At 31.4% G+C, this 21,945-nt stretch overlaps 2 protein-coding genes across 4 annotated transcripts; one reads left to right on the top strand and one right to left on the bottom strand.

Annotated features, from left to right (window-relative positions):
* The first annotated feature begins 202 nt into the window (after window positions 1-202).
* On the top strand, window positions 203-5,061 carry LOC123262700 (golgin subfamily A member 7). 2 transcript variants are annotated; one of them, XM_044725045.1, is made up of 3 exons: window positions 203-472; window positions 2,395-2,568; window positions 4,701-5,061. In XM_044725045.1, the coding sequence occupies exons 1-3, from the start codon at window positions 449-451 to the stop codon at window positions 4,989-4,991; spliced, it is 489 nt and encodes a 162-aa protein (XP_044580980.1). In that variant the 5' UTR covers window positions 203-448; the 3' UTR covers window positions 4,992-5,061. The 2 variants fall into 2 exon arrangements, with proteins under 2 accessions (XP_044580980.1, XP_044580981.1); XM_044725046.1 differs by having other exon boundaries at window positions 203-536.
* Window positions 5,062-7,663: 2,602 nt separating this feature from the next.
* On the bottom strand, window positions 7,664-20,424 carry LOC123262699 (cGMP-specific 3',5'-cyclic phosphodiesterase-like). 2 transcript variants are annotated; one of them, XM_044725043.1, is made up of 9 exons: window positions 20,187-20,424; window positions 18,180-18,325; window positions 17,829-18,093; window positions 16,000-16,233; window positions 15,114-15,939; window positions 13,491-13,817; window positions 13,036-13,412; window positions 10,347-10,783; window positions 7,664-10,021 (listed from the first exon to the last, which is right to left on the bottom strand). In XM_044725043.1, the coding sequence occupies exons 3-9, from the start codon at window positions 18,065-18,067 to the stop codon at window positions 9,378-9,380; spliced, it is 3,084 nt and encodes a 1,027-aa protein (XP_044580978.1). In that variant the 5' UTR covers window positions 18,068-18,093; window positions 18,180-18,325; window positions 20,187-20,424; the 3' UTR covers window positions 7,664-9,377. The 2 variants fall into 2 exon arrangements, with proteins under 2 accessions (XP_044580978.1, XP_044580979.1); XM_044725044.1 differs by having other exon boundaries at window positions 20,242-20,424.
* Between the last annotated feature and the right edge of the window lie 1,521 nt (window positions 20,425-21,945).

The raw sequence follows: 21,945 nt of genomic DNA, 5'->3' as shown, positions 1-21,945 counted from the left end.
TAATTTAATCAAAAATTGGTAAGACACTAAAATTGTAGCTTGAAAAATTTTCTATCAATATAATTATCACAATTATAATTTTTATTATCATTATTATCACTTTAAAAAAAAATTAAAAAATTTACCAATTTTAAACTTCGCGCTTTTGATTCCTGTCATTTTTGCGCATGCGCTCTTTAAAAATTTTATCGCGCATGCGTGAAATTTTTGTAATGGCGTCGATCTCGTGTTCCTGCTGACGCCAATTCCTCGTACACTGATAAAAAACAATAGTTAATAGTTAATTTATTAATTTAGCTGATTACATTTATCACAAAATCTGTTAATTACCTCGAGGAACATTCCGAAACTTTTATTTAACCTGAATGAGTACCAAATTAACTCTGAGAGATAAAAATATAAATATACATAAATTAATGCCTGGAATTGACAAGTGTAGAAGATATTAATGAAAAAAAAAATAAATTCCATGGTAATTCAGTTTATTTTTATTTTTGTTAATTAAATACGTCAAAACGAAAATTAAAATGCCTCTCGTAAGTATTTTTAATTATTTACTTTTTTTTAATCATTGTTTATTTTATTTTTCTTTTTATTTCAACTGTGAAATTTATTGTTTTTATTCTATTTTTTTCATTGTTCTCATTAACAATTAAAATAATATTAATTTATTTTTTTTAGCTGCCATTTTTTTTTTGAAAATTGTTACTAAAGTTAATTTTTGAATTTTTTTAGTTTGAAAAAATTTTTTTTGAACATTAATTTTTTTAATTTAAAAAAAATTTTTAAATTTTATTTTCTAGAAAATTTAGTGCAATTTTTTAAATTAAAAAAAAAATATAATATAAATAATAAAATTTTTATTTGAATTTTTGAAATTATTTATTGGTAAAAAATTTTGTTTTATATTTTCATGAAAATTAATTTAGCAGATGCATGATAATTTTAAGAATTTTTGTAACAAATAACTATAATGAAAATAAAAGAAAAAAAAAATTGACATGTAGAAATTTTAAAAGATTAAAAATGCAATTTTTTAAAAATAATTTTTTTGGGCAAATTTGTTTGTTAAAAAAATCAAAAAATTGTCAAGTGACAGCTAAATTTAGTGTCATAATTGTTTCTTACAATTAATTTCTTTAACGCAAACAGCTGAGAAGACAGTTGTATCACGAGGATTCAAATGGTTGAATAAATTAGATAAGGATATAGTTAATGAAAACCGGACAAAAATTTTTAAAATCAAACTTAAAGAATATATTAAAAGAAACATTAATTATATGAATAATATTAAATTATAAATAGTATTGGATTTATAATATATATGTTGTTATTAATTGTCATTATTGTTTGTAAAGCATTAATACTTGACACAGTAAAAAATTTTGCGTCATTTCGTCAAAAAGTTTTGTGTTAAACATTTAACACTTTTATGAGTAAATTTAACATTAATTCTGTTAAATAAACACAAAAAAGTGTTAAATATTTAACATAAAAATTTTTAACACAAAATTTTTTGACGCATCGACGCAAAATTTTTTACTGTGCAGAAATTGTGAATTATAAAAATGATATAGCTTTTGCTCAAATTTAATAAACATTACATTACATTTTTTATGTGAATTTTTGAATTATTTATCTAATTAGTAAAAATTTAGAGTAGTGTTTTGTTATTCTTTTTTTTAATGAAATTTTTAATGATGTTTTGTTAAAAAAAATTTTTTCAGAATTTTATTTTTTTAATAAAATAACTGGACATTAATTTTTTTTTAATTAAAAAAAAGTAGAATATTTATATTAAATTTAAAAATTAAATAATTAATTTTTTAAAAACAGTTTTTACAGAGATTTGTTTAAAAAATTTCTTAAAATTTTTTCTTTTATCAATTTATTTATAAAAAATTTTTAAAAATCTTCATATTTTTCTTTATTTTATTTAATTTTTTACCTGCACCAAAATCCTTTAAAAACATTTTTCTAGAGGAGATTCTGAATCGAATGAGCTATCGCTCATATTTTTAGGACCTTTATTTCTATTTTTCACGTTTTTGAACTTGTTGACTAGACTACACGGAAAAAAGAAAACTCGAAAAATTACAGTATATAATGCAACGTGGAGCTTCGTGATGAAAACTGGAAAAATTACAGTTTCAAATTGTAATTATTACAGATTTTATAAGAATTACATTGTAGAATGTAATATTTACATTGAAAGCTCTAAATATTAAATTAAAAAATTGAATTTAGAAAAATGTTATTTCAAACTGTAATTTTTCTAGTTTTGATTAAGACGGGACCGATTTTACATTTTATACTGTAATTTTTCAAGTTTTCTTTTTTCCGTGTATAAAATAATTTCTAAAGAATATTTTAATAATTCCTAATATTTTCCAGGGAAACCATGTAACGATGATACCTTTGGACGAGATGTCTCGAGGACAACCAGGTGGCAATGGTGGTGCTAACAGTCCGCCTCAGAACTGTATGAAAGTATTTATCCAGCGGGATTACAGCCAAGGAACTATGGTCAAATTCCAGACCAGGTTTCCTCCTGAATTATCTGATAGAGTAAGTATACAATTATTCTTATTACTACTCTATGTTTTAATAATAATAATAATAATAATAATAAAAATGAACATACTGAAGTTTCTTATAGGAAATTTCCTAAGTTCCAATTGTAGTTTCTTATAAATTTTTAATTAAATCAATACTTGAGGAGTTATGGTCATTTTTATAGTTATTAAATGATGATAAGGAAATGGATTTTCACTTTTTACTTTGTAGGAATTATTAAATTACTGTAGCTCCTGAAATATTAAAGATAGACTGGTAATATAAAAACAATTTCTAAAGGAAATTTAGCTTGATAATAATTTGATATTTATTTTATCTTAAAATAATAATAACTATCAACTTTGCAGTCACTATGTGACTGCCGTGACTTGTGAACTATAAATAAATAAAATTTTGCTTTATTAAATAACGACTTTTGTTAAATTGCACTGTAATTTCTTAAATATTGACGTTTTTTAAGATTTAAGCTCATCCCGATGTTACACTCATCAAGAGCTTTCATTTGAGTACCCACATGCATTTTTATATATTTTTCATATATACATATGGGGCATTCCATGCGAAATGGGAAAATGACTAAAATAAAAAAATTTCTCTAATTCATACTAATTTAGTCCTAATTTATCATTAGAAATCTATATTTTACTAATTTGTAAAGAAAATTTTTTTTAATCAATAAGAAAATCGATTTTTCTTTCCTAGTAACTTTTCAGCCGTACTAACTTGTATCCGGGTTAAATGTTGTTTAAATAGTTTTAAGAACAAACTCATTTTATGTTTGTTATTGACTAACATATTTATTATTCAGTTTTAAGAACAAATTTTTTTATGTTCGTTATTAATTAACACCTAAGTTTATCAAAATTGTGTTATCAGCATGCTAAATCCTTTGTGTTTTTTAATTATCCTAAATAATTTATAGTTAAATATATAAACAATAATGTTTCTAAGTTTGAAATAATATAAAAGTCTTTTTTATAAACAACTTGATGTAAACATTTTGTACTTGTCCCACCAGTCACAAATGCCTGTCCTACCAGTCACAATAAAAAAAATTTTTTTAATTGTTTCTACGTAGGTAATAAGTCTAATTCTTGATAATATTGAATGATTTTAGGATAAATTTTGTATTGAGAGGGAAATATTTTTTAAAAGTTTAGTGCTCGAACTGAAATTCGACTTTAAGTATACCTTTGGTAAGAGAGAAGGATTTTTCGATGTCCCACCAGTCACACTCAGTCAAATGATAATTACAAGAAACTTAAAAAGTAATCGAGGTTTTTGACAAAGAGATGTTGTTAATTAGTTATTCATTTTTTATTATAAGATAAATTTTACTATCCTGTAAGTTTCAGTCATATAATTATAGCTTATAATTGATGGAATTCCAAATTCAAATGTCCCACCAGTCACTATGGAATGCTCCATATATATAATATACATTTTAAAGATATAAGCTCATCCTGATGTTACACTCATTAAGAGCTTTCATTTGAGTACCCACATGCATTTTTGATATATTTTTCATATATACATATATATAACATATATAAATATATAAAATATATGAAAAATTGATGTGGGTACTCAAATGAAAGGTCTCGATGAGTATAAAATCAGAATGGGCTTATATTCACAAAAATGTTAATTATTGAGGAATGCCCATTACATATTGTTAACTAATGATGTTTTTAATTATATACAAGCTCATTCCTAAAATTTCTAAATTTAAGACGTGTGTACAAGACAACGTCTGTCGAATTCGCTAGTATATATATATATATATATATATATATATATATATATAATATATATATATATATATATATATATATAAATATAAATATAAATATATGAAAAATTGATGTGGGTACTCAAATAAAAGGTCTCGATGAGTGTTACATCAGGATGAGTTTATATCTTTAAAAATGCCAATAGTTCACAAGATACAAAGTCATTCCTCAATTATGTATCTAGAATAGAGAATTTTCGAATGCAGACTAAATACTTATCATAATAAATTGACTATCAGTGAGAATGATATGAAACCTTGAAAAGGCACAAATTCAAATCAAGACCTTTGCAATGACACTAAATAATAATAATAATAATAAAAATTTCAGCTGGACATTGAGTCATTCGAGTACACAATAAACCAACTAAACAACTACTTCGCAGAAGCGGAGCGCGCAAGTTGTTCAACGTACTGCGAGGGTTGCCTGGCGTGCCTGACCGGGTACCTGATCTACATCTGTACAGAAACGCACTACGAAAAGTGCCTAAGGAAGGTCGCGAAGTTCATCAGCGAGCAGAACGACCGCGTCTACAGGCCGCGAGGCCTCCTTCTGACTGACCCAACGACCCGGGGACTCAGACTTATAGAAATTTCGGTCCTGGACCGGCCGCCCTCGTGACTGCATGTCAGCCGATCCACCGAATTTTTTATGTGACCTCCAAACTAACAATCTAACTTTTTTTTTTACTCAAGTAATTATTAACAAATTAATTATTAATTAAAATTGCTATGCATTTACGTGCAATTACTTCCTTAAATCTTCCATTATGTTATTTTTTATTTTTCTCAGAAAAGAAATGCTGGTAATTGAAATTTGAATTTAATAAGTGGATTGGCTGGATTAATTATTATAATTAATTAGTTGTGTTGAGATTTGTCCCAGTTAAGGAAAGGGGGAGAAAAAAAAAATAATTTTTTAGTTCCTGAACCGTGAGTTTGATTTTATTTATTTTATTAATTTAATTGCATTTGTTTTATAATTATTAATTATTAACTGGGACCTTGCAATAAGTCTGAATTTTTAATTATTCATTATTAATAATTAATAATCGTAAATCCATTCACTAAAAGTGACTAATAAATGTAAATAGTGCACACGATTTAAATTTAAAATACATGGTTAATTAATAGTAGATCAAAATCACAAACGATTGAACATTATATTAATTATTACATTAAGTACATAATATGTGACGAATTTAATTAAATAAATTGATGAATATTTATTTTTTTAGTTGGATTATTTTAAGAGTTTTTTAAGGAGATTCAAGTACCCTCTTAGTGTAAAAAATGTATATACAAAAATAATACGTAGTAATTAAAAATTTCCGAAAAAGTTTTGAAAATCCAAAAGTGCACGCCTTATAACGCTCATTCATTTTTTAAGAAAAAAAAAAATTGTGTAATTGATTTAAAAGAAAAAAATTTTGGCCTTAAGGGCCAAAGGTCAATCATAAGGGCTTCCGAGTTGACCTTAGTAAAAAATTTAGTAAAAAATCTACAATATGAACGTTTGAGACCTTAAAGTTCATTAAGTTGACCTTAAGGGCCAAAGGTCAACAATAAGGATTTGAAGTTGACCTTAAATTATTATTAACCAAGCAATTTTCTATCCTAAGATTTCATACAATCTAAAAGGTCAATTTTAAGGGTTGTAAAGTCAATCAAGGTCATAAGGTCGATTTAACGGCCCACGATTAATAATAAGGATTTCAAATTTAATATTAAATTGGAGGTTTGGGACCTTAAAGTACTACTTTCATAAAATTTCAACTAACGAAAATCCTCAGCACATGAATTGTTCATCTAGTTGGTGCAAGTATCAGAAGGCAATAGAAGACGGCACTATTGACGAATTTGACCACAAAAATCTTCCTCTAAATGACAAAGTTTTAGAAGTAATAAAACCAATTTATGAAAGTTTATCAGCTGATTCTTTATTGGAACGATGTTTGGGTTCTGAAACCCAAAATAATAACGAATCTTTGAATTCGTTAATTTGGACTTTTGCTCCGAAACACATTCACGCTGGAGCGAAGACAATTGAAATTGCCACTTTCTTCGCAGTTAGTATTTTTAATGAAGGTTTTATACCTATATTAAAAATTTTAGATGTTATGGGAATCACGATTGGCCCAGAAGCTAATGCTTTTGCAGCGAGACAGGACGAAGCGCGTATCGAGCGCTCGGAACTCCGGACTTCAGAGGCGTCAAAGGAGGGTAGAACTGCACGTCTTCACAACAGAACATCGGAGAATGAGCATTTTGAAGTAGAGGAAGGATTATTATATGGAGCAGGAATCGCCGATTAAAAATATGTAAGTATTCTGTACCATTCTACAAGTAAAATTGTCGAAAACTTGTCTCAAAACTTTGAACGTGTTTTTCTCGGAACTACTTTTTTCGAGCTAGCGGTAAGGATATCTCGAGAGGATGTTCTCTATACGTCGCTTCATCTCGTGAACTCTGTCCAAAACTATAACTTCTCATTTAGTATTTTTAAAAAATTCGGAATTCTTAAAAAAATATGAAAAAAAAAAATTTTTTTTTCAAACTGCCGCCATTTAAAAAAAATTTTTTTTTAACTTATCCGAGGGTTATACGATAGCGGCATCTATAATAATTAAGAATCCGTCTGTTTTTTATGTTTCAGATCACCAGGAGGGTTGGAATAATGCACGCCAGGACACCCTCTTTTTTTTTGACCCCCCACTTTGACTGCTCATAACTTTGTCAATTTTAATTTTTTTTTTTTTAATAATTTTTTTATGTAATAATAAAACATCAATAAACAAATGATAAAAAAATTGATTATAAAAATATTTTTTGTTTCCTTCGTACAGCCCTTCTAAAACTGGGCGAAATTCATGCCTCTACAGTAGAATACTCCCTTAAAATTATTTTTATACAAGCAATGGATAAATAAATTAATCGATAACTAATATCGTTAGAATACGCTTCTTTGACTCTACCGTTGTTTTTTTAATTTTTAGGCTAAAAATAAGCATTTTAATGATTGTTTAGAAAAAAAATTTATAGGCCCTTTTAGCTTTAGGTCATAAAATTTTTAAATTCCTAAAGCTAAAAGGGCGCATAATTAGAGACATACGCCCTTTTAGTTTTAGGAAATCAATGCTTTATTTTTAGGTGAGGAATATGTCAACCAGTCGATTAGTGAAAAAAAAAAAATTATGCGCCCTTTTACCTTTTAGCATGCGATATCTATCTATGTGTAAATTTTTCCCGGAATATTTTTTTTGGTTATAAATTATAAGTTACAAGTACTAGAAAAAAAAAAAAAAAATCTTTATTTCCATAAATTTTTATTGTTAAAATTCACCTTATTTCATATATTATCTTAACCTAAACATTTACATTTCATTAACCTTATAACATGCATTACTATTTATCATTACTTACATTTATTACACTTTAAGTATAAGTTATTTGTCTAATTATTATCAAAAGACTAAAAATCTTTTCATTGTTTAATTATTTATTTATTTATTCTATTTATTTCAGCGTGAAAGAATTTTCACGGTCATAAAAAGTCTAAATTGACTCGTTTATAATTTTCTATTTCATTTACACTGGACATTTTGATTTCGTTAAATTAAATCACAAAAAAGACAAAATCTCACTTTTATAGCCTCCAAATTCTTATTTCTAAAAAAATTTTTTTAGTTTTCCAAAAATAAATTAATAAAATTTTTTTTGCTTAAAAAGTAGCTATGACGTTGATCTCAATTAAAAGACGCGCAAAATGACTACCCACATGACTTTTTTCGATTTTTACAATTTATCCAATTGTTTTTAACAATTGGAACAACTATACTATTGTTAACATTAAATATCCCAATTAATCGCCGTTATCTTGATGTTTGATTTTCTCTTTGTTTTAAATAACAATTTTTCCCAATTGTCAACAATTATTGTACAATTGTTCTTATAATCAACAATTTTTCCAATAGTTGAGAATGACTTCCCAATTTACAGCAATTATCTGAATAACCTGTAATTCGATTGTTACTACCAATTACTCTATTTGTTGACAATAATTATCCCAATTGTTAACAATTACACTCCTAGTTATCATAACAATTGTCAAAATTGTTAACTATTTCAATTGTTAACACCAATTGTTTAACTGTTAACAATAATTTTGCCAATTATCAAAAGTAACTATTCCAATTGATAACAATTCGTCAAATTACTTACAATAGTCTCAATTGTTATTAATAACACCAATTTTCTGTACCTATTCCAATTGTTTTTATGAACAACAATTCTTCTAATTGTTAACAATAATTATTCTAATTAATGAAAATTTTCCTTATTACTCTAATGTAGAGTAATTACTCCAATTATTTACAACAATTATCTCAGCAATAGACAATAATTGGCCCAATTGTTTACAATGATCCCCATTGTTCATCATTGATTTAATTGTTATTAATTGTGACAATTTCTTATAAATTTTCCAATTATTAACACCAATTTGTTTAACTGTTAACAACAATTATCTCAATTGTTCACAATAATTGTCCCAATTGTTCAATATTGGTTTAATTGTAGGTAATAACTTTTTAATCACCAATTGTTAACTCCAATTATTTAAATTAATTGCTTTAATTGTTCACAATAAAAATTTCAATTAACAATCATTTCAATTGTTCAACACTGTCATAATTGTAAATAATTGTTCCAATTTAAATTGTTAATACCAATTATTTAACTATTAACAACAATCGTTCCCATTTTTAACAATGATTGTCCCAACACAAGCTCAATTGTAATTAATAAGTCCAATTTTAAACCACCAGTTTTCCCAATTGTTAACACCAATGACCTTCACCATCACCGAACCTAGTCATGCGGGTACTCAATCTCCGCGTAATTTCCTCCGGATTTCAAAAACCCAACTCTCTTTTCCATAAAAAATTTCTATCGTCCAAGAAGCTCACTATTCCGGTATACTTTCAAGAGCACTAGAGTTAGTGAGCCGTCAAATGAGCAAGCAAAGTTTGTTCTTATTGCTCTTCCGGTCAGGAAGCATAACCTTGACCTTGCCAGTATCTTCCGAATTATTTCTGGTATAAAGCGACTTGCTGAGTCGATGTCTGACTCCTTTCCCGAGTGACCTTCCGCCCTTCCGGAGCGACGCGAACCTGCCAAGAGCGGTCTTGGGGAACTCCTTGGCAGTTCCAGGAGTCGCAGTCGTGCAGTTGAGTGTAGTCACTGTAAATTCGATGTCTTTCGGCTCCTGGGATACAAACTCCTCGACAGGTTCCTCGATAGTGTCGCGGTCGATCCACGTGAGCCCCATCTCGACTTTCTCTGCCAAATCCTGCCAGTTCTTCCGGTTCTCGGTGGTGCCCTCGTAGAGAGGCATGATCCACGGGAAGGTCTCTGAGAGGACCTTGTACAAGGGCAGGCAAATCACGTCGATGAACCCGACTTGCATCTGCGGAAGTTCGTCACGGCGTTCGCGGTCCATCATCGCGACTGGCTGTTGGTTCAGCTGAAGCTTCTCCAAGTCACCCTGGTCGAAAAATTCATCGGCCACCAGCTTTGCTACTCGGTGCTGGACGTCCCAGGGCTTGGCTATCGCGCTCACGTCGCAGGCTGTCATCATCATTCCGCAGAGTACTGAAAAATAAATCTGTGAGTGATTTTACCGAAATATTTTGCTAGGATTTAAAAAAATTAACTTTGGAAAGAAGAAATTTGGAAAGAGAAGAAAATTCTGCGTAAAATAAGTATCCACAAGCCTAGGTTTGAAATTATCAAGTGAAGTACGAAAATGAAATACTTTACTTGTACTTCATTCGTACTTCACTTGACAACTTAAAACCTAGGCTTGTGGGTACTCATTTTTTGCAGAGTTTCACGCGGAGTACTTAGGGCGTATTAAAATTGCGATATTGTTATTATTATTAGAGAAAAAGAGTCCAAAATTAATTTTGATGCTTACGTTCTTTTTTCTCCTCGCTTTGCCAGTCGAATTCTCCGTCGTCGATCAACTCCATGAATTTATTTTTCTTTTTGAAGTACACGGCCAAGTCTGTAGAAAGAATTGCGCTCTCGACGACCTTCATGACACGTCGGTAATCCTCCATTGACAAGGTTTGGAAGATGTTGTTGCTGTCGGAGTTGAGGATCATCACGCATTGATCAAAGTGGTGGTGCTCCATAGTGCTCGTGGAGTAGAGGATCGCTAACGGCGATTCGGTTTTTGTCTGGAAGGCGTTGTTTGTTCCTCGGTGGTCCAAATCGTGGCACAGACAGGCCACCAGAAGACCCAAGATCTCTAGGTCGGTCATGAATTGCTCCATTTTTCCCGTTTTTAGCATTGCGAACATCGTTTGGGCGACGTTTAATGCGTGTCGCCAATTGTGGTATTTTACAGGCCTGAAAAATTATTTTATCACAAAAAGTTAAGAGTTTAAAGTTTACCTTAAATTACTATTAACCTAACAATTTTCTATCCTAAGATAACATAAGATCTAAAAGGTCAATTTGGAAGGTCATAAGGTCGATTTAACGGCCCATAATCAATGATAAGGATTTCTAATTTAATATTAATTTTCCGGAATTTGAGGACCTTAAAAATTGACCTTAAGACCTTTAAAGTCGACCTTAAGGGCCAAAGGTCAATCATAAGGGCTTCCGAGTTGACCTTAGTAAAAAATTTAGTAAAAAATCTACAATATGAACGTTTGAGACCTTAAAGTTCATTAAGTTGACCTTAAGGGCCAAAGGTCAACAATAAGGATTTGAAGTTGACCTTAAATTATTATTAACCAAGCAATTTTCTATCCTAAGATTTCATACAATCTAAAAGGTCAATTTTAAGGGTTGTAAAGTCAATCAAGGTCATAAGGTCGATTTAACGGCCCACGATTAATAATAAGGATTTCAAATTTGATATTAAATTGGAGGTTTAGGACCTTAAAGTACTACTTTCATAAAATTTCAACTAACGAAAATCCTCAGCACATGAATTGTTCATCTAGTTGGTGCAAGTATCAGAAGGCAATAGAAGACGGCACTATTGACGAATTTGACCATAAAAATCTTCCTCTAAATGACAAAGTTTTAGAAGTAATAAAACCAATTTATGAAAGTTTATCAGCTGATTCTTCATTGGAACGATGTTTGGGTTCTGAAACCCAAAATAATAACGAATCTTTGAATTCGTTAATTTGGACTTTTGCTCCGAAACACATTCACGCTGGAGCGAAGACAATTGAAATTGCCACTTTCTTCGCAGTTAGTATTTTTAATGAAGGTTTTATAATTATATTAAAAATTTTAGATGTTATGGGAATCACGATTGGCCCAGAAGCTAATGCTTTTGCAGCGAGACAGGACGAAGCGCGTATCGAGCGCTCGGAACTCCGGACTTCAGAGGCGTCAAAGGAGGGTAGAACTGCACGTCTTCACAAGAGAACATCGGAGAATGAGCATTTTGAAGTAAAGGAAGAATTCTTATATGGAGCAGGAATCGACGATTAAAAATATGTAAGTATTCTGTACCATTCTACAAGTAAAATTGTCGACAACTTGTCTCAAAACTTTGAACGCGTTTTTCTCGGAACTACTTTTTTCGAGCTAGCGGTAAGGATATCTCGAGTTCTAATGGACTGATTTACTTCAAATTTGAAAAGGATGTTCTCTATACGTCGCTTCATCTCGTGAACTCTGTCCAAAACTATAACTTCTCATTTAGTATTTTTAAAAAATTCGGAATTGTTAAAAAAATATGAAAAAAAAAATTTTTTTTTCAAACTGCCGCCATTTAAAAAAAAATTTTTTTTAACTTATCCGAGGGTTATACGATAGCGGCATCTATAATAATTAAGAATCCGTCTGTTTTTTATGTTTCAGATCACCAGGAGGGTTGGAATAATGCACGCCAGGACACCCTCTTTTTTTTGACCCCCCACTTTGACTGCTCATAACTTTGTCAATTTTAATTTTTTTTTTTAAATAATTTTTTTATGTAATAATAAAACATCAATAAACAAATGATAAAAAAATTGATTATAAAAATATTTTTTGTTTCCTTCGTACAGCCCTTCTAAAACCGGGCGAAATGCATGCCTCTACAGTAGAATACTCCCTTAAACTTCAATGATTTTAAATAACAAAAATTATACAGTATACAATTTTATGACCTTATAGCTCAATCTTAAGAGCTATCAGGTCAACTTTAAGGTCATCAAGTTGCCCTTAAGGATCAAAGATCAATAATAAGGGCTTGAACCTTAAATTACTATTAACCAAACAATTTTCTACCCTAAGATGTCATAAGATCTATAAATTCAATTTTAAGGGCTGTTGACCCTCTGACCTTCAAAGTCGTTCTTAAGGGTCAAAGGTCCATCATAAGCTTCCAAGTTGACCTTAAAATATTTAGTAAAAAATTTACAATATGAACTCTTGAAACCTTAACAGTCGACCTTCAGGGCCGTAAGGTCAAGAATAAGGTCTTCCTAGTTAAACCTTAAGGATTGTAAATTACCAAAATTATGCAGTATACAATTGTATGACCTTATAGCCCAACTTTAAGGGCCATAAAATCGACCTTAAGGGCTATGAGGTCAAGCTTAAGGCTACAAGGTCGATATTAAGAGCCATAAGGTCCAAAACTAACGTACCTATAATTTTTCTTAACACTAAGAACCCATCTGCAGAGCACATCGTAGGGAATATGAAACCTTTGAATAAGGTCGCAGGCCTTGAACATCCTAACGGTGGCCCTACAGGTATCCTCATCACTAAGGTCAAAGTCAATAAAGGTAAAACTGTAAAGGTTGAACTGCTCGGCCGAAGGAATGGGATCAGTCGTGAGCTTAAGGGCGTCCTCGTTGCTCGCGGTTGCGTGGTAGCTCAGACACTCAAGGGCGACCTTTTGTTTGGCCATCAGCTTGCACGCCGATTCGTACATCTGGGTGTTGTGGATCCCCAGTCCACAGAAAATCGCGAACGCCTCGAATATAGAGACGTCGCTGTCGGTAAACGAGCTTCCATTGTCCTGAAAAGGTCAAAGACAAAATTAGGTTGAACTTAAAGTCATTTTGACTTTTGACCTTATTAACACAATAACACTGACCTTATTTATCAACTGAGCTACGCCGATGACACTCCGTTGTCCGTTGACGATCGGCATGCACAGGATGCTTTTGATAGGCTCTTTGCTCTCGTCGATAACGCCCTTTCTTAACCAGATCGCAGCGTCACCTATATTCAGGATCTGGCCCGTGCTTGCGACGTATCTCGCAATCCTGCCTAAAGGACTCGCGAGCTCGCTTACACTGGGCCTGCTGACTCGAGCTTCCTGGACGCCATTTTCCATCTCGAAGACCATCGTGAACTTTGAGCTTCCGTCTGACGCCAACGCTTGCCGAGACAAAATGTCCTCCATGTCAATGTTGTTGCTCTGGAAGGTCAAAAGGTCTATTAGAACCTAATTAGGTTTTTATTAGAATTTTTTAAGGGCTTAAATCCTTGTAAGGCCAATTGGACCTGATTAGGTTCAATAAGAGCTAACGAGGTTAACTATTGTCTAAGTTAAAATAGGTCATATCTTATTTTGGTCAATAAGGTCAACTATTATGTGAATTTAGCTAAGTGAAACCTTATTAAGGTCCAGTAAGGTCAACTATTGATTAGGTTCAACCAGATAAAACCTTATTAAGGTTCCGTAAGGTCAATTTTATTGACCTAATTACAGCTTGTTTTGGTTCAATAAGATGATACCTTATTCAAAAATAACCAGTTTAAATTACTTAAGTTCAATTAGGTGAAACCTTTTGAAGACTTCATAAGGTTGATTTTTGTGGAGTATAACTCTGTTAAGGTGCAGTCAAGTCAAAGATTATTTAGATTTAATCAAATAAGACCTTAGAAACGTTAAAATAAGTCAAACATTGATTAGGTTCAGTAAGATAAACCTTCTAAAGTCCGGTAAGGTCAAACATTGTTAATTTTATTCAGATAAGACTTTAATAAGGTCGATCAGGTCAACTATTATGTAAATTTAGCTAAGTGAAACCTTAATGAGGTCGAGTAAGGTCAAACATTGTTGACAAAACTTTAATAAGGTTCCGTAGATTAAACTATTGTTGATTTCTGTCAGGTGAAACCGTATTAAGGTCTAGTTATATCAGTTATTGGGTAGATTTAGTCAAACAAAACCTTACTTATGATGAGTAAGGTCAGTTATTGTCCAAACAAGATCAATTAAAACCTTATTAAGTCCTAATGAAGGTTTAATTAGGTCAATTAATGTTTGGGTGCAGTCATGTGAAACCTAATTCAGGTCAATCATTATTATAATTCTATCGAGGAAGACCTTATCAAGGTCAATAAGGTCAAAAATTACCAAGATCAATGGACTTAATCCATTTCTAAGGCCCAATAAGGTGAACTATTGTGAATTTAAGTCACCTAAAACCTTTTTAAGGTTCAACAAGGTTAAGTATTATTGACTTTAGTCATGTGAAACCTTATTAAGGTCGATAAGGTCAAATCAGGTAAACCTTATAAAGGTCCAAAAAGGTCAACTATTATTAACTTGAATTGGGTCAAACTTTCATTAGGTCCAGTCAAAGCAACTGATTAAATTTAGTCAGGTAAAATCTTGTGAAGGTCAATGAAGTCAAAAATTATATACTGTTAAAGTTCACTAAGGTCAACTGCTGTTGGTAAGTCAAACAACCAAAAAATTGCTCACCTCCCTCCTGGAAAGCGGTTTGCGGTCCTCTTGAATAGACTTCCCCGGCCTCTCTACAATTTTCTCCAAATGTCCAGCTTCACCACAATCCAAATCCAGCAAGTACACCAAGCACCTTTCACACTTGAGCAACTCCTTGGCTTCCGTCATAATTTTAGTCACAAGACACTCCAAGTTATTCTGTTCCTCGAAGATGCTCCTGGCGAGGTTCAGCAAAATTTGGTTCCTCCTATACTCCAGCACAGACAGTTCAAACAGCTGAGCGTTCTGGATCCCGATTCCGCAGAAGGTCAAGTATCTCTTAAAGACCTCAATATCGCGATCGGTGAACTCATTACTCCCATTGGTCTTATTGATGATCTGAGCGACTCCAATAACATCGCCTTCGTAATTGCAGATAGGCATCGACAGGATCAGCGTGGTCTTGTATCCGGTCCTTAAGTCGATCTTGCTGTTGAACCTGGGGTCGCTGTACGCGTCCTTGATGTTGATGATCTCCTTGGTTTGGGCGACGTACCCAGCGATCCCAACCCCAAAAGGGATCCTGATCTCCTCTGAGTTGGCTTTTTGGATCGCATTCTCTAGCTCGGTATCCTGGGTCACGTCGAACAGCTTCGCGACCAGGTATCGCTCGTCCTGCGGGCCCTTGGCCAGGAACAGGCTGCCCCTGTCCGCGTGAGTTAGCAGCCCGACATTGACGAGGATCTTGTGGCAGAGCACGTTGATGTCCAGCTCGTTGGCCACGTCCCGGATCAGCTCCATGAAAAGCTCACCTTCGTCTAGCTGGGTCAGCTCGTCTCGTCTTCCGGACATTGACATCGGCAATCTGTAACCCAATAAAGCGTTGAATTTCATATCCTAGATGATGATTATGATGATTGGTTACCGGTTGGGACTCTTGGAGCGCTTGATGGGCGAATTAGAAGCCAGCCAGGACTGGAAAAGGTCAGTAGTCACGCTGTTCCTCTTTCTGGGCTGGCTCTCCTGGGAGTTCTGCGCCCGGACACTCAAGCTTGATTGCTGCTTTAGGAGACTCGTGTTCAAAAGCTTTACTTTTAATTCATTAGACGCTTTGTCCCGCAGCCAGGCTTCCACTACCAGGGGGTTGCTTTCCAGGTATCTAATTAACGAGATGAGTTTTTAATAGTGGGGTGGTTTAGAGAAGGGGAAGGAGGAGGAGCTTTTGGTGATGAGAATGGTCATATAAAGAGATGGTCAGATGTGAATTAAATATGATCACATATGGAGCATGTGTAAAAATAAAAGGTCATATATGATCAGATACCAAACACATATGAAGCTGTATATGGTCACATAAAATGTTTCAAAAAATTGAAGCCATATATAGTCAAATATGAAACCGTATATGATCATATATGAAGCACATGCATCATACATGGTCATATATGAAACATGTGTGAAAGTGTAAGACCATACGTGATCATTTAAGTAACATAAAAGGTATTCAAAATCTATTGAGTCATATATGATCAGATATGGAGCATATAGATAATATATAGTTATATATGAACAATGTGTGATTGTATAAGACCTTCTGGAACATATGTGACAATTTATGATCATATATGGTCATACTCGGAGTATATAGGTTGTATTGGGTCTGTTATGGAATATATATAAATTTGGGACCATAAATTTTTATATATAGTTCGTAGTCTAATATGGGAATCATGTGGAATTATATGACCATATATGGTTCCGTAGGGAACAATTGAATCATATATGATCACATGTGAAACATAAAAATTATATATGACCATATGTGAAATTATGTAACCATATATGTTCACATACGAAACGTATAATTCAAAAATGATTATATATGGATTGTAAAGGGTCTTATATGGAATATATGGGAAAATATGAGACCATATATAATTACATACGAAACATATCAATTATATATATGACCAATAGTCACATATGAATTGTAGTAAGTCTTATATGGTTTCATATGAGATATATCACGAAATTTGAAACCATATATATATTCACATACGAAATATATGAACCTTATATGATTACATGCGGAATTTAGGAACCGTATATGATCACATATGGAATATACTAACTATATAGGATCACATACGGAAAATATGAACTATATACCCGTACTGAAAAAAATATATGCCGCATATACGGGGGCAAAAAAAAGTATGTGGCGTATATATTTTATATGTGCGACGTATATGTATTTTTGTCAGCATATATGCGCATATATATTTTTTCAGTATGGGTATGATCACATACGGAATATCTGAACCATATATGATCACATATGGAATATATGAACTACATAGGATCATATACGGAAGATATGAACCATATGTGATCACATACGAAATATACGAGTCACATATGATCACATACGGAAGATGTTAATCACATATGATCATAAACGGAATATATGAACCACATATGATCACATATGGAATATATGAACTATATATGATCTCATGCGGAATATATGAACTATATGTGATCACATACAGAATATGTGAACCATATATGATCACATACGGAAGATATTAATCATATATGATTGAATTTGGAATATATCAACCATATATGATCACATGTGGCCATATGCGTAAAATTAAGAACATATATGGTTAGATATGAAAAATATCGAATATACGAATCGTATCTAGTGAAATATAGATCACATATGAAATAAAATTTTTCTAAGCTTACTTTCCGACTCGTTCCATCGTAAGACCATCTTCTTCAAACTCATATACAGTTTCCTCGCAGAGCGTCTTTTTCTTGGCCTTCTCCTTAGCATCCTTATCGTCGCTGGTGTTGTAAAGGTTATTGTTACCCGCGGTGGTGCTCGTTTCCGATAAGGGTCCCTTGGAGTCACTAGACGACACCAACGTACACTCCCTTTTGTCCGGGGTCTCCGGCGATCTTGGTATCATCGAGATCTTCATTTCTCGATAAGATTTGAACTTTTTATCTGTAAACAAAATCTTTTAGATTCGATATACCTAGATTTATCTATACATTGCGATCTTCAATGTATCTGGAATGTTATTTTATTACCCAGATATATTTGATGTCAAATCGTTGTCAATGTCACTCGCTTCCACATCATCTCGTTCGTCTGCTTCCGTTAGTTTTTTTATCGATGAATGTTTTGTAATGAAATCGCGGTTTCGAGGATTCCATTTCCGGGTTTTTATTGCTAGCTAATTTTTTAAAAACGTTTTAATCATTATCATTTTTATTAAAAATAATTATTTATTCAAATTTCGAATGTTTAACTTTTATAATTGTGAGTTAAATATTGAAATTACAAAAAAATCGTATCTAAAGTTTTTTTTATAGAAAATTTTATTTCCTACAAGAAAGGTTCTTAACAGTTTTACTCTATCTCTCTACTTTTCTTTAGAATTTGAATTGGAAAGTAAAAAATAAAGGTATAGAAGTTATCTGTGAATTTAAAATGCAGATTCGTGAATTTAGAGTAAAAATTCTGGCTTATATGTTGAGAATACTAAAAAGTTATAAGAAACCTTTTTTTTAGACAATTTAATTTTCAAAAAAAAATTTATTTTTAATTTTACTGTAGCTCTATTCCTTTAGACTGAATTAACAAAATAATGATATAAATTTTAAATAATTATTCAAAATAAAATTTTATTATTATTATTATTATTTTAGAAATATTTCTGATCGGTGATATTGATATTTGTTAAAGAGGATTTATTATTTTTTTTAAGCCAACTTACCCGATTCATTTAGAGACTATTCAATTTTTATTTATTAATTATTTTCACTACAATATTGTCAGTATGAGCACTCATACCATCCTCGGGTGAATGTATAATAATTAAAAATTTAGATTTTTAAGACAACTATTAATTGGGATTTTATAAAGATGTTATTTTTTACTCAGCGACACTTTTTTTCAGTAACTCAAATTCAGTAACAGAAATTTAAAATTCATATTTCAAAAAATAATTCGGAATTATCATTATTATAATCATTGTTGTTTTAATTTTGAATTTTTTATAATAATAATAATAATAATAATAATAATAATCTTAAAAATTTTTTAAGTTATTATAAAAATTTTCAAAATTCAATAATAATAATGATAATAATTTTTTTTTTTTTTTTCAGTTAATTTGCTACCTAGTCTAATACAATAATTTTTTTTCCCTTCAATTTTAATTTTTTTAATTTTTATAATATTAATTATAACAATAATAATAATAATAATAATAATAATAATAACTTAAAAATTTTTAAAGTTATTACTATAAAAATTTTCAATATTCAATAATAATAATGATAATAATTTTTTTTATTTTTTCAGTTAATTTGCTACCCAGTCTAATACAACAATTTTTTTCCCTTCAATTTTTATTTTTTCAATTTTTATAATAATAATAACGATAACAATAATAATAACTTGAAAATTTTTTAATTTATTATTATTATTATTATAAAAATTTTCAAAATTCAATAATAATAATGATAATTTTCTTGATTTTTTCAGTTAATTTGCTACCCAGTCTAATACAACAATTTTTTGTCCCTTCAATTTTTATTTTTAAAATTTTTATTATAATACTGATAATAATAATAAAAATATTTTTTTTTTTTGGATTATCTTAAATATTCATCTCTTCCTTTTTGATTTTCTGACTTAACAGTACGAGCTACAGAAAAATTGATTTGAACTTTTTTCTCAAGAATAAACTAATCTAATAAAAAGATCTTAATAAATTTTCCAATATTTTCACTCTTTCCGCCAGAATCTGCACTCTAAACCTTCCGCAAACTCCACCAATAATTTCTCACCTTCAAACCCAAATTATAGGCAAAGCACTAGATAGAGCAAAATTGATAAGGACATTTTCCGATTCAAAATAAAATTATTTATAAAAAAGCTCTGGTACAATCAATCCTAAGCCCAGAATTTAGTCTTGAAATTTAAAAATTAAAAACTTTTTTTTTCTGAAAATCAATTGATCCAAATTTTTAATTAAAATTGATCAAAATTTTCTCAACAATATTCAGGTAATGTCTTAATTAATTTACCTCACTAATTCCAAGCAATATTACCACATAAATATTGTGAATATTCGAAAATGACCTTGATAACTTTTCGCCCGGACAAACAGCCTCGAAAAATAGTGGCCTGAAACACCTGGGAGATTATCCGTATCTGTAAGTAATAATGTAAACAACTCGCCAGTCAGTAGAAAAAAATGTAAAGAACGGCATCGAGAACCGAAGCTCCGAGCTTACTGGCAGGTACACTCGATACGAGAAGGCAAAACTAGCAGTAGAGCACTAGCACCACCAGTAACCCCGTGGCGAGCTTCTACGTTTTCGATATATATCTGTATATATGTTATCAAATCAGCCTATATATAGATATATATAAATATATATGTATAGCGGGAAGAAGATCGATACCGTGGATAGAAAGTGGTCCCGGACCAGCCATCCAGCAGCCAGCAATCCGCCCGCTTGTGTGCGTGAGGGGAGAAAAGGGGTGGGGGTGGTAAGTTAAGCTAATGCCGGAGGGTGAGAAAAAAACGAACCCCGAGGCATAAAATGTAGAGCTTTTTTTCAGGAATTTTAAACGAGAAACACTTAACCTGTCGCTCCTCACTACGGTAAATTCGAAATGATTTTAAAAGCGGCGCCTTGATTGGCTTTTAACAAAAGAACCGTTTCAGGGAGGGAAAGTGGAGATAAAGGAGGGGAGAAAAGGGTTTTGGGGTGAAATAATTGAGAAATTTGAGCGTCGAAGGGCGAAAAGTCGGTATATGATTGTATGTGATGATTAGGGCACGGCAGTTGGCCTATTTTCAATTGTTCAAACTCAAGGTTAAACATATACACAGTCATTTGAACGGTGGCAAAATTCCGGGCCCTAGTGATGATGCATGGCTTGAGGGTCGCCTCCCGGATGACCTCAGAAGTCTTAATTAACGATTTTAAGGAGAAAGTTTGGGATTGCAAGCGTATATGACGACTTCTTTGAGGTATATGATGCTATATTACGCTGCTGGTGTCATATAGAAGTCATTTTTTAAATTAGTTACATTCAAAAAATTTTAAGTAATGATTCTTTAAAGTATTAATTGAGTTAAAAACTGTATATGATAGCAATTTAGCGTATATGATGCTATCTAACGCTGACAGTGCCACATAAAGTTTATTTATTGTATTAATGACACATAAAAAGTCTGAAGTAACGATTGTTTGAAGCAATATTTGAATTTCACCGCATTTGGAACAGTATATGATGATAATTTGAAGATATATGATGCTATCTGACATTTAAAGTATCTTATAAAATGGATTTTTTGGACTAATGATGCTCTAAAAATTTCAGGTAATGATGATTTGAAGTACTACCTGAGTTTTGTAGAATTTGGAACAGTATATGATGGTAATTTAGGCGTTTATAATGCTATCTGACGATAACCGTGTGATATAAAATTTATTTTTTGTATTAATAATACTTAAAAAGTCCGAAGTAACAATTGTTTAAAGCAATATTTACATTTTACCGCATTTGGAACAGTATAAGATGGTAATTTGAAAATATATGATGCTATATAACGCTGCTGGTGTCATGTAGAGGTCATTTTTTGAAACAGTTACATTCGAAAAATTTTAAACATTGATTTTTTAAAGCATTAATTGAGTTAAAAACCGTATATGATAGTTATTTAGGCGTATATGATGCTATCTGACGCTAACAGTGTCATATAAAGTTGATTTTTTGTATTAATAATACTTGAAAAGTCTGAAGTAATGTTTTTTGAAGCAATACCTAAAT

Source organism: Cotesia glomerata, linkage group LG4, assembly GCF_020080835.1.
Source record: "Cotesia glomerata isolate CgM1 linkage group LG4, MPM_Cglom_v2.3, whole genome shotgun sequence".
In the NCBI taxonomy this organism is placed as follows: Eukaryota; Metazoa; Arthropoda; class Insecta; order Hymenoptera; family Braconidae; genus Cotesia; species Cotesia glomerata.
This window is presented reverse-complemented; position numbering and strand designations above follow the sequence as displayed.

What these genes read in the sequence shown, in the direction of transcription:
- LOC123262700 (XM_044725045.1), top strand. Translation starts at nt 449, where the DNA reads ATGAAAAAAAAAATAAATTCCATG. An exon ending in AAAAAAAAATAAATTCCATG is followed by an intron (nt 473 to 2,394) that starts GTAATTCAGTTT and finishes AATATTTTCCAG; the next exon opens with GGAAACCATGTAACGATGAT. An exon ending in CTCCTGAATTATCTGATAGA is followed by an intron (nt 2,569 to 4,700) that starts GTAAGTATACAA and finishes TAAAAATTTCAG; the next exon opens with CTGGACATTGAGTCATTCGA.
- LOC123262699 (XM_044725043.1), bottom strand. Translation starts at nt 18,067, where the DNA reads ATGAAGATCTCGATGATACCAAGATCGCCGGAGACCCCGGACAAAAGG. An exon ending in ACGATGGAACGAGTCGGAAA is followed by an intron (nt 16,234 to 17,828) that starts GTAAGCTTAGAA and finishes CTCGTTAATTAG; the next exon opens with ATACCTGGAAAGCAACCCCC. An exon ending in TAGCTCAGTTGATAAATAAG is followed by an intron (nt 13,413 to 13,490) that starts GTCAGTGTTATT and finishes TGACCTTTTCAG; the next exon opens with GACAATGGAAGCTCGTTTAC.